The sequence below is a fragment of the Oncorhynchus tshawytscha genome, linkage group LG27 (assembly GCF_018296145.1).
Source record: "Oncorhynchus tshawytscha isolate Ot180627B linkage group LG27, Otsh_v2.0, whole genome shotgun sequence".
In the NCBI taxonomy this organism is placed as follows: domain Eukaryota; kingdom Metazoa; phylum Chordata; class Actinopteri; order Salmoniformes; family Salmonidae; genus Oncorhynchus; species Oncorhynchus tshawytscha.
In genome coordinates, this window is record NC_056455.1 from 2,486,462 (window position 1) to 2,498,867 (window position 12,406).

General features: G+C 41.9%; 1 protein-coding gene across 1 annotated transcript in view; it reads right to left on the reverse strand.

The window, feature by feature from the left end:
* Window positions 1-8,354, reverse strand: part of LOC112225807 (pre-B-cell leukemia transcription factor 1) — a 100,454-nt gene extending 92,100 nt beyond the window's left edge. Inside the window, exons 1-2 of the mRNA XM_042307092.1 lie at window positions 7,412-8,354; window positions 230-343 (exon numbers count right to left, since the gene is read on the reverse strand). Of these exons, the coding sequence (XP_042163026.1) occupies window positions 230-343; window positions 7,412-7,587 (290 nt within the window). The 5' untranslated portion in view covers window positions 7,588-8,354. The remainder of the gene's footprint in view (window positions 1-229; window positions 344-7,411) is intronic.
* Between the last annotated feature and the right edge of the window lie 4,052 nt (window positions 8,355-12,406).

A 12,406-nucleotide genomic window follows, 5' to 3' on the forward strand; every position in this document is an offset into this window, starting at 1 on the left:
TAATTGTGTCCACCTGTGTGTCAGTCTTAAAAATATAGAATTATTTAACCTTTAATTACACAGGTTTGTCTCACTGAGCAACATTTTTTATTTTGCAAGTGATAGAATTTGAGTGGAGGGGGGCCATGGAGGGAGATGGGGGTCAGAGGGGGTATGAGCAGGAGCTGGTGTGGTGCTCGTGCTCTCATGGGGCATGCGGTCAGTCCTGTGGGTCCTGTACACTACTGACCTGTGCTGGAAGTTGAGTGGCAGGCCACCCCCTGCCGTGCCCCCCCCAGCTCCCCCTCCCTCTGCGGGGTCATCCGATCCGCCCCAGTGCGCCGGCGACTCCTCTGGCCAGCATCTGGATATGGGGTAATAGGGGGAGAGGGTGAGGGGCGGGCAGGACAGGTTGAGTGGTAGTGCACTAGTATGGCACTGTTGTTGTTGTCGTCGTCTCCTCCTCATTTGTTATCTCCGATGACACCCCAGATAGAAAAACAGCCATCCTACCACACTGGGTCAGACCCGGTACATAGTGCACCAGCAGGGCACTGTGCTGTCCAGCCATCTCATCTGTTATTTCCTGCCACCCAGCCCAGACAGTCTGCCTCCCCAGGTCAGTATAAGAGCTATGTATGTTTGCATGCATGCAAGGGGCCCCACAGGTGGCATGCATGGCCTAGGCAGGCTACATTTGATGGCGTGTGTCTGCGTGTGCAGAGATACGGCAACAACAAAAAAGTGGAGGTCACCTCTTTGGCCCTCTCGTCTAAAGTTTGAGTGATAGGAGAGCAATTAGTCCAAAATCAAAGGTTAAAATGTAAATCATAGGATTGAATAGGCCTTTATCAGACCATCTAAAATCATGGACTAGGGCTAATCCATCATGTCAAAGTCAAAAACAGTTCATTGACTTTCTCCATCTTGCTGCTGTATTGAAATACGTAATTAACTTTCATCCCTGGCATGTTTTCAAATGTATACTGTATTTGTATTTTGTTAAACTTTCAAATAAAAAAATCAATCAATCTAGCCTACCTCTGCTGAGAGAAACTACTAGTGAGTAATTTCACTGATCTAGAGCATCTCAGGTCTTCAGACCTGCATATACAACTAATTAGGGTTGTCACGATACTCAGCGGTATCATGGCAAAAAAAAAAAAAACATGAAGCGGACTACATTTTCTAAAGAAAACAGTCCTAATGCTGAAAACAATTAGCCTTACGTTGTCACCCATAATCATGTTTATTTCCCAAGCTATAGCACACAATATTTTACATGCAGTAGATTTTTCTTAAAGGACCCAAGAGTTCAGTCTGATACTGGTATCGTGACAACCTTACACCTCAGAATAGGCTTTAGCTGCTGCCTAAGAGTTTCTGACTCCATCCTCAGATGAGAAGGCCGGAGACATGTAAACAGCAGGAGTAGGAGTGGTGGTAGAACTCGTTTAGGAGTGCCAGAGCCGCATGCTCGGTCTATCCTAGGGCAAACATTAAGAGCCTTCTTGACGGACTCATTGAATCCCTTCTCAGAAAAATGTTGCCTATGTTTATTTGTTCCAAAAATGCTATCCAAGTCAGAGTAGTGGTGGTGTGGTGCAACTCTTTAATTAGTACCAGAGATGCCCTGATATGGATTGGCATGCTGTAGTCTGGTAGGGGGTGGGAATTATAAGTATCCTCTTGATTAGAGGTCGACCGATAATTTTTCAACGCCGATGCCGATTATTGGAGGACAAGATAGCAGATACCGATTAAATCGGCCGATTTTTAAAATGTATTTATTTGTAATAATGACAATTACAACAATACTGAATTAACACTTATTTTAACTTAATATAATACATCAATAAAATCAATTTATCCTCAAGTAAATAATGAAACATGTTCAATTTGGTTTAAATAATGCAAAAAAACAAAGTGTTGGAAAAGAAAGTAAAAGTGCAATATGTGCCATGTAAGAAAGCTAACGTTTCAGTTCCTTGCTCAGAACATGAGAACATATGAAAGCTGGTGGTTCCTTTTAACATGGGTCTTCAATATTCCCGGGTAAGATGTTTTAGGTTGTAGTTATTATAGGAATTATAGGACTATTTCCCTCTATCCCATTTGTATTTCATTAACCTTTGACTATTGAATGTTCTTATAGGCACTTTAGTATTGCCAGTGTAACAGTATAGCTTCCGTCTCTCTCCTCGCTCCTCCCTGGGCTCGAACCAGCAACACAACGACGATTAGCGCGCGCTAACTAGCTAGCCATTTCACTTCGGTTACACGAGCCTCACTCTCGGGAGTTGAGAGGCTTGAAGTCATAAACAGCGCAATGCTTGACGCACAAAAAAGAGCAACGCAGGACACGCTAGATAATATCTAGTAATATCATCAACCATGTGTAGTTAACTAGTGATTATGATTGATAGTTTTTTATAAGAGAAGTTTAATGCTAGCTAGCAACTTACCTTGGCTTACTGCATTCGAGTAACAGGCAGTCTCCTTGTGGAGTGAAACGAGAGAGAGGCAGGTCAAGATTGGAGCTGACAAGGTGAAAATCTGTCGTTCTGCCCCTGAACAAGGCAGTTAACCCACCGTTCCTAGGCCGTCACTGAAAATAAGAATGTGTTCTTAACTGACTTGCCTAGTTAAATAAAATTAAAATAAAAATGTTTAAATAAAAAAATCGTCCCCCAAAAATACAGATTTCCGATTGTTATGAGAACTTGAAATCGGTCCTAATTAATAGGCCATTCCGATTAATCGGTCGGTCGACCTCTACTCGATGGACAAATCCAATCCCAGACTCAAAAAAAGAAGAAGCTAGGCCTACCTAATCATGCTAGGCAAGTAAAAATAATAATACATTTAAAAAATGAACTGCTTAACTCTGAACATCTCTCAGACAGAGTATAAATCTATAGCACAGACATCCAAAAACTCACAACCACATCATGCACACACCGTAGACATTGGGGGGGAAAAAAAGAAGAAGAAGAAAAAAAAAAAAGAGGTCTTCAACATTGTACACAAACAAACATTATTTTGGGCCTAATTTTTTTCTTGAACACGTATTCCAGTTAGTTACGTCTTCAAAGTTATACCCTTAACAGTAAAAGGTAATATCCTTGAGTTCATCAGAATCATCATAAGCTGTGGGTGTAGCATCCAGCACCCCCATCTCATTAATAGAAACTAGATTTTCGGACAGCTGCACTCCATTACACGTTTTTAGGAGAATTGATTGCACCCCTTGCAAAATGAAAAGGATGCACACCACGAGGACGGGAGGGAGTGAATTAATTAAGAGAACCAGGTGGTCAAATGTGTGGTGGAAAATCACTAGCAAATGACATCACACACACTGGTCTCGTATTGGGACAGCCGGGTCTTTTGTTCACAATTCTGAACCCCCCCCTGAATTCAGCTAACCTACAGCTCCTCAAAGTCACATGGCATATGAATATGGGCAATTTGCTTATTGTCATGCACACACACACCAAGAGTCATGATATGCAAACAAATATTATGCATGCATTAACAAGTGAAGTGAAAGACCTAAAATATTAATGATTGCTCTGTCAAAACAAGTGACTGATTAACATGTCCTATAAATAGACCATGCTATTATATTTCCATAGCCATGTTGATGTGTCATATCAGATCTGGCAATAGAAATAACTTTTACAAGCCCACACAAGTGAAGTACCTCCAACTTTTTAACTAACGACCATTTGAATTTCAAAAGATCACCGACAGCGACGGCTCAATTAAAGGCAACCTGATTATCTATGCTAATGACAATGTTGGAGATTAATCAAGTGTATTTATGTGTCCAAACGTGCACCCTATATAGTGCAATATGCAAAAAAAAAATTGTGCACTATATAGGGAATACGGTGCCATTTGGGATGCATTCCTAAATGGTCCTTGCTATCTGGGTTCTTTGGGACGTCCTTACCACATGGATGTTAAAATTTACAATGGCTAAGGTAAGAGTTAAGGTTCGGAAAGACTTATGGGATCCCGGATAGCACTAACACACCATTTATCTAGCAGGGCTAACAATTTGGCAGGCCTGTGATGGGAACAAATGGTTTGATTGCGCTTGCATGTGTTCAGCGATGTAACAAAACAAAACCACACAAAAAAACACTAAATGAATGCTAATGTAATTGAAAGAGGAAAAGTCACTTCACAACCTCCATCCACTTTTTATTTAAAAAATGGTGGTCTGACACACCTTCATGAGGATGTAGTTAGAACAATCGTATAGTATTTAATCTTGACAGATTGAACTAACCCTTAGCAGAGTTAAACAAGTTGAAATGTGTCTTTAAAAGTGTGAACTGAAAATGTATTTATACTACACGCACTACTGTCACATGGCATGGTCATTTGACAACAGCCAAAAACGTGTTTAAATTTAACACATTGGGGAAAACTTCAGCTTTCATGTAGTCATGCCCACTCTTCAAGAGATCGAGGTGAACCGACAAGGTATCATAGATCTGAATGTTACATTTTACATAACCCGGGTAACACTGTTTGCCCTGGCTTTTCAACAACCTAGGAGCTAAATCAGACGTGCTATTTGCATAGTTGAAGTCGGAAGTACACTGGGGTTGGAGTCATTAAAACTCGTTTTTCAAACACTCCACACATTTCTTGTTAACAAAACTACAGTTTTGGCAAAGTCGGTCAAGACATCCACTTTGTGCAAAGTCGGTCAAGACATCCACAAGTCATTTTTACAACAATTGCTTAGAGGGATTATTTCACTGTATCACAATTCCAGTGGGACAGAAGTTTACAAACACTAAGTTGACTGTGCCTTTAAACAACTTAATTTCAGAAAATGATGTCATGGCTTTAGAAACTTCTGATTGACTCAAATGATGTCAATTAGCCTATTGGAGGTGTACCTGTGGATGTATTTTCAAGGCCTACCTTCAAACTCAGTGCTGCTTTGCTTGACATCATGGGACAAAACAAAAGAAATCAGCCAAGACCTCAGAGATAATTTTTTTTATTGTAGACCCCACAAGTCTGATTCATCCTTGGGAGCAATTTCCAAATGCCTGAAGGTACCACATTCATCTGTCAAAACAATAGTACGCAAGTATAAACACCATGGGACCACACAGCCGTCATACCGTTCAGAAAGGAGAAATGTCCTGTCTCCTAGAGATGAACGTACTTGGTGCGAGAAGTGCAAATCAATCCCAGAAGAGCAGCAAAGGACCTTGTGAAAATGCTGGAGGAAACAGGTACAAAAGTATCTATATCCACAGTAAAACGAGTCCTATATCCACATAACCTGAAAGGCCGCTCAGCAAGGAAGAAGCCACTGCTCCAAAAACACTGTAAAAAAGCCAGACTATGGTTTGCAACTGCACATGGGGACGAAGATCGTACTTTTTGGAGAAATGTCCTCTGGTCTGATGAAACAAAAATGGAACGATTTGGCCATAATGACCAATGTTATGTTTGGAGGAAAAAGGGGGAGGCTTGCAAGCCAAAGAACACCATCCCAATTGTGAAGCACAGGGGTGGCAGCAACATGTTGTGGGGGTGCTTTGCTGCAGGAGGGACTATATTATATTGAAACAACATCTCAAGACAGCAGTCAGGAAGTTAAAGCTTGGTCGCAAATGGGTCTTCCAAATGGACAATGACCTCAAGCATACTTCCAAAGTTGTGGCAAAATGACTTAAGGACAACAAAGTCAAGTTATTGGAGTAGCCATCAAAGCCATGACTTCAATCCTATAGAAAATGTGTGGGCAGAACTGAAAAAGCCTATGTGAGCAAGTACTCAGTTACACCATCTCTGTCAGGAGAAATGGGCCAAAATTCCCCCAACTTATTGTGGGAAGCTTGTGGAAGGCTAACTGAAATGTTTGACCCAAGTTAAACAATTTAAAGGCAATGCTACCAAATACTAATTGAGTGAATGTAAACTTCTGACCCAGTGGGAATGTGTAGAAATAAAAGCATTAAATAATTCATTCTCTTCTATTATTCTGACATTTCACATTCTTAAATTAAAGTGATCTCCTAATTGACCAAAAACAGGGAATATTTACTAGGATTAAATGTCAGGAATAGTGAAAAACTGGGTTTAAATGTATTTGGCTAAGGCATATGTAAAGTACCGACTTCAACTGTAACTGTACATCAAAACATGAAATCAGGCAAAGATGCCACGATGTGTGAAAACCGCAATGCAATGAGAGATGTTCTAATCTTGAGCTGTAAAATAGGAGCCTAACATTAACTCTTTAGTCCAAAGACCTTGGCTCTGCCAGCCAAAAACAGCCAAATACTCCATCTAAACGTGAATAGATTCTCAATTGCGGTACGTTTCTAGAAACATAAAGCAGTACTTCATATCACATCAAAACATTTTTCACTTGCTGTATACTGCTTTAACCGGTTGTAACAGTTGCAGCCGAAAGTATTTTTCAGTGACAACACGTTTGTGTGGCGTCAGTCTTCTGTTTACACACAGGTGTTTGGATACGCTGCCAATTAGCACAGGTAGTCAACTGTCTTCCGTAAAACAAGCGCTTTAACTTGGAAATATGGCCACGTGGGAACCCTTAAAGCACAGTAAAAAAAAAGTGAGCGGCAATTTAACCTTTTGTTTTTTGAAAATGATTTCTTGCTGCTATGAAAGATGCTACAATCATTATGTTTCCAAAACTGTACCACAAGCGATGCATGTTACCGTTTAGCTTATGCGTGGGGCTCTTAACACAACTCCACTAGCCAGAAGACACCATTGTCACTAGGCGTTAAAGGCGGTTAGCATCTATGAATGGGCTAAACCAGGGGTGTCAAACTAATTGTCCCAGGGCCGCATTCTGTCTTCAACGAGGTACGGAGAGCTGCACTGAAAATGTTATTTCCTTGGCTTCAAAAATCGGAATTTGATGCTGTTTAGCTTTAATTTTGGTAATTTTTTTTGAGAGCTCGACACAGTCAAACTGTATGAGTGTAGCTCCATCATCATTTATACAGTTAAGATTTCGTTTTAGTAATTTAAAGTATTTTGACTGTTTTCCTCCACACATAAAAACGATTTTACTCAACGCCTGCATGATTGGACCCCTCGTGGGCCGGATATGGCACCTGGGCCGGGCCGTATGTTTGGCATCAATGGGCTAGGCTATATAAATATTCTGTGTGTATGTGTGAGGAGCCTGCTTCCTTTATTCGTGTAGCCCTCCATTAAATTATTAGTCAGATAAATGAAATCTTCTGTTGACAAACCACAAGTGACTGAATAAAGCAGCGTGCATCACATCAAAAAATATCCATCATTGTACTGTACCAGGCAACAAGCGAGCAACAGAACACAAGACGAAAACATTACCAAAAACATATCGTCTCATCTTCGCTCCAAATTTCCCTCGCAGCTCGTTTCTTACCTGGCCTGCGCCTCGTCCAGGCTTTCGTCTGTGATGGCCATGATCTGTTGTAGAATATCCCCAATGTCTTGAGGTTGACCGAGCTGTTTCCTAACCGAGTCTGGGTCGCCAACGTCGCCTTGTGATAACCCGCCGAGTCCGGTGAGACCCGCCAGCATTCGCGTTTGATCATCCATAGCTACTTTAAAAAAAAACGTAGGTCCTTTCCTCACAATCGAATTCACACAGTTAGCCAGATAGCTAGCTAACAATGAAACCCCCAGCACAAATCATACATACGCCACTGGCTGATAGTAATTAATTACAGCCAGCTAACGTTAGTTAACCTGAAAAAAAGAATTCCAAAGCAGTTCCACATTCATAAACGATTTGTGCTACTCGCCGATGTCAATAACCGGGGCAAGCTGCTATAGCGAATAAATGCTGCTAGCTAAGCAACTGTCAAGCTAGCTGTGTAGCCGTAAGAAATATACAGGGGGGAAAAAAGCAACGGACACATGCACCTAAGTAGGGAGCTGGCAGACAGCGCCTTGCGCTAATACAAGAAAATCGTTATGTCCGGCAAATAAAATATGCATTCAAAAAATAAAGACAAAACAAAATGTGGCAACACCTTGCTAGCTAGATGCATACATCAATAAATCACACTCGCGGTGGTTCAGAAGGGGCTTATCAAAAAAATAGTATTGTTTACCCAGACAGGGGAAAAAGCTGCGCGAGGACCAGTGTGCGTCGTTCACATACCAGCTCGCGCTAGCTGGTGTAGCTAATGACTAAATTAGCTGGCTTAAGTAGCCAGTCAGCTAGACACTTCTTGTGCAGAAAACAAACTCGTATGGCATCGGTAAAGAAAATAACTGATTGACTATAATTTGATAACACTAGCTATGCAAAATAACAGGCAACATGTGGGTTTATTTAGATAAACTATGCTGGCGCAAGTAAATAACGCTAGCTAAGTTTATATATATATATATATATTTTTTAAAGTGGGACCACAATGCTGAAGCTCAAAACATAGCTAAGTTGATGTGTGCTAAAATAGAATCACATCATCATCGCAAATGATTGATCAATTCCAAACAAAAATGTAGCAAGTGGGCAATGCTAGTTAATAAGGCAACGATACTGGCATGCTAAATAGTTAGCTAACGGGATGATCACCCGTGTATTTTCACGGGTCCTCAGTGGGACAGTCACTCTCCTCCCACATAAAACCACGTTTGAGGAAAAAAAATGTTTGCTGAAAGTTATGGCATTTTCCACCGGTCAGCCACGGCAAGTTGAAATCCATTACACTCGGTTGCAGTAGAGTGTGTGTTTTCTCTGATCCTTTTATTTTTGCAGGACAAAGGTTGGCGTTTCCTCCCTTCTGCTCACAGCAAACTGACTACAATATCGCGCGTTCGATTCATAATGCAACTGCGTCACCGCACCTAGGCTGTCAGATCTTATTGATGAGATATTTACCGTCCATTTTATTGAAATATTTTCCTGTTTCATATAAACTAATCCAGGGCGACATGAAAAACTTCAGTCGGCTATTTTAGACTTTTGTTTTGAACCACTTCCCTGACATGCAGATTTATTTATTACCTTTATTTAACTAGGCAAGTCAGTTAACAAATTCTTATTTTCAATGACGGCCTAGGAACAGTGGGTTAACTGCCTGTTCAGGGGCAGAACGGCAGATTTGTACCTTGTTAGCTCCGGGATATGAACTTGCAACCTTTTGGTCTAACGCTCTAACCACTAGGATACCCTGCCGCCCCGATGACCATCTGTATGACACTGAACAGTGTTAGCCCACTGAGCTAAGGCTGGCAATTAGGCATTCAGGTTACAGGCATGGTTCCTATTTATGTCAAAGGACTTCAAGGAAGCACTTCTGCTACAATAGTATACTGCCAAGAGGTCTTGACCTCAGTGGCACAGGTGATACACTACATTTGCAGGGGACAGATCAAGGGGATGAGTTTGAATAAGTGTACTTATTGGACTTGGCTAAGTGTCAGTCTGAGACAATTGTAATTAGTAGTGCAAGCTTGCTTTACTGTCAAGATCACCTCAACCCAAGAACTGTCAATCGATTGAATTACCACCACGCTCAACCCATTGACCAAATCAATGACTGAATCATACAGTACTGGGACCAATATTGAAGCATCTCATTATTAAATCTACAAAAAAATGTGTCAAATTGGAACAAATCACACCATCAAAATAGGCCACTATTAAACAGGCTGTGTTCAGAAACATCCAACGAATGAAACTTCCTGTCTTTTAGTGTGAGAAATATGGACAGCACAGATTGAATACAAGCATCTTCAATTTTTTATTTATTATTATTATTATTATTTTTTTTTACAAACGTGTATGTTTTTGCTGTCATTTATCACTCAGATGAGAGCAGCTCCACTAGATGAATTGGGAGACTGAATAGAAATGGAGGGAAGGCTGACTGTGCTGGAATGATTGGGTGTATACACCACGAAGGGGAGTGCACAGGACAAAACTGGCTGTGGATTATGCTGATGCTCGGCGCATCCCTCTTCTACAGTCTATGCCTAATCAATCTGAAGTTAGAGAAGGGAGAAGGGGTAGATTTTTACAAAGACCTGGCCTAACAGGGAGAAAAATCATTTTTACAGCACCAACGGGCATTTACACATCAGAAGTAGGCCCAGGCCTGTTATGGTCACAAGAAACCATCACTTTTAACCCTGTTTATTTGAATACATTTTTGGTCCATTTGCAAACTCTATATTGTAAGAGTAATGTTAAGCAGTGATGTCAAAACATCTAAATAAACTATACATGATCAATAAATAAAGTAATCCATATTTTGTATCTAGTTCTGTTATTTTCCTATTTATATCCCTTCTGTGCCCTCAGAGCATGCGCAGACCAGCTGGCCGGTGTGTTCACGGACATATTCAATCAATCCCTATACCAGTCTGCTGTTCCCACATGCTTCAAGAGGGCCACCATTGTTCCTGTTCCCAAGAAAGCTAAGGTAACTGAGCTAAACGACTACCGCCCCGTAGCACTCACTTCCATCATCATGAAGTGCTTTGAGAGACTAGTCAAGGACCATATCACCTCCACCCTACCTGACACCCTAGATCCACTCCAATTTGCTTACCGCCCAAATAGGTCCACAGACGATGCAATCTCAACCACACTGCACACTGCCCTAACACATCTGGACAAGAGGAATACCTATGTGAGAATGCTGTTCATCGACTACAGCTCGGCATTCAACACCATAGTACCCTCCAAGCTCGTCATCAAGCTCGAGACCCTGGGTCTCGACCCCGCCCTGTGCAACTGGGTACTGGACTTCCTGACGGGCCGCCCCCAGGTGGTGAGGGTAGGCAACAACATCTCCACCCCGCTGATCCTCAACACTGGGGCCCCACAAGGGTGCGTTCTGAGCCCTCTCCTGTACTCCCTGTTCACCCACGACTGCGTGGCCACGCACGCCTCCAACTCAATCATCAAGTTTGCGGACGACACAACAGTGGTAGGCTTGATTACCAACAACGACGAGACGGCCTACAGGGAGGAGGTGAGGGCCCTCGGAGTGTGGTGTCAGGAAAATAACCTCACACTCAACGTCAACAAAACTAAGGAGATGATTGTGGACTTCAGGAAACAGCAGAGGGAACACCCCCCTATCCACATCGATGGAACAGTAGTGGAGAGGGTAGTAGTTTTAAGTTCCTCGGCATACACATCACAGACAAACTGAATTGGTCCACTCACACAGACAGCATCGTGAAGAAGGCGCAGCAGCGCCTCTTCAACCTCAGGAGGCTGAAGAAATTCGTCTTGTCACCAAAAGCACTCAAACTTCTACAGATGCACAATCGAGAGCATCCTGGCGGGCTGTATCACCGCCTGGTACGGAAACTGCTCTGCCCACAACCGTAAGGCTCTCCAGAGGGTAGTGAGGTCTGCACAACGCATCACCGGGGGCAAACTACCTGCCCTCCAGGACACCTACACCACCCGATGTTACAGGAAGGCCATAAAGATCAAGGACAACAACCACCCAAGCCACTGCCTGTTCACCCCGCTATCATCCAGAAGGCGAGGTTAGTACAGGTGCATCAAAGCTGGGACCGAGAGACTGAAAAACAGCTTCTCTCTCAAGGCCATCAGACTGTTAAACAGCCACCACTAACATTGAGTGGCTGCTCCCAACACACTGACTCAACTCCAGCCACTTTAATAATGGGAATTGATGGGAAATGTAAAATATATCACTAGCCACTTTAAACAATGCTACCTAATATGTTTACATACCCTACATTATTCATCTCATATGTATACGTATATACACTGTACTCTATATCATCTACTGCATCCTTATGTAATACATGTATCACTAGCCACTATGCCACTTTGTTTACATACTCATATGTATATACTGTACTCGATACCATCTACTGTATCTTGCCTAAGCTGCTCTGTACCATCACTCATTCATATATCTTTATGTACATATTCTTTATCCCCTTACATTGTAAGAGTTTTTTTTTTTGAATTGTTAGATTACTTGTTGGATTATTACTGCATTGTCGGAACTAGAAGCACAAGCATTTCGCTACACTCGCATTAACATCTGCTAACCATGTGTATGTGACATATAAAATTTGATTTGAAGGTTGTTTTCTCCAGTGCCTGAATGTGTCTTGACTACTTTCAATTTGTAAGCAGGAGAAGCCCTCTCATTCCACAAGCACCCAGCCTTATTTTAATCTAAATAAGAATCACTCTTGCCGTGCACCACCCTCCCTCCGTGATTCCCCAGCACTCACGGTCACAACCTCACTTTTCTCCCACTCCTCTATCCTTTCATTCTTACTATGCACCCCCCCACTGCAAGAACAACCCACAGAAAATACGTATGTTTGTAATACAGCAATAAATAAGTTGAAATATCATGGTGATTTGAGTCAGTAGGTGTAAGGCACCTTTCCTATTTGG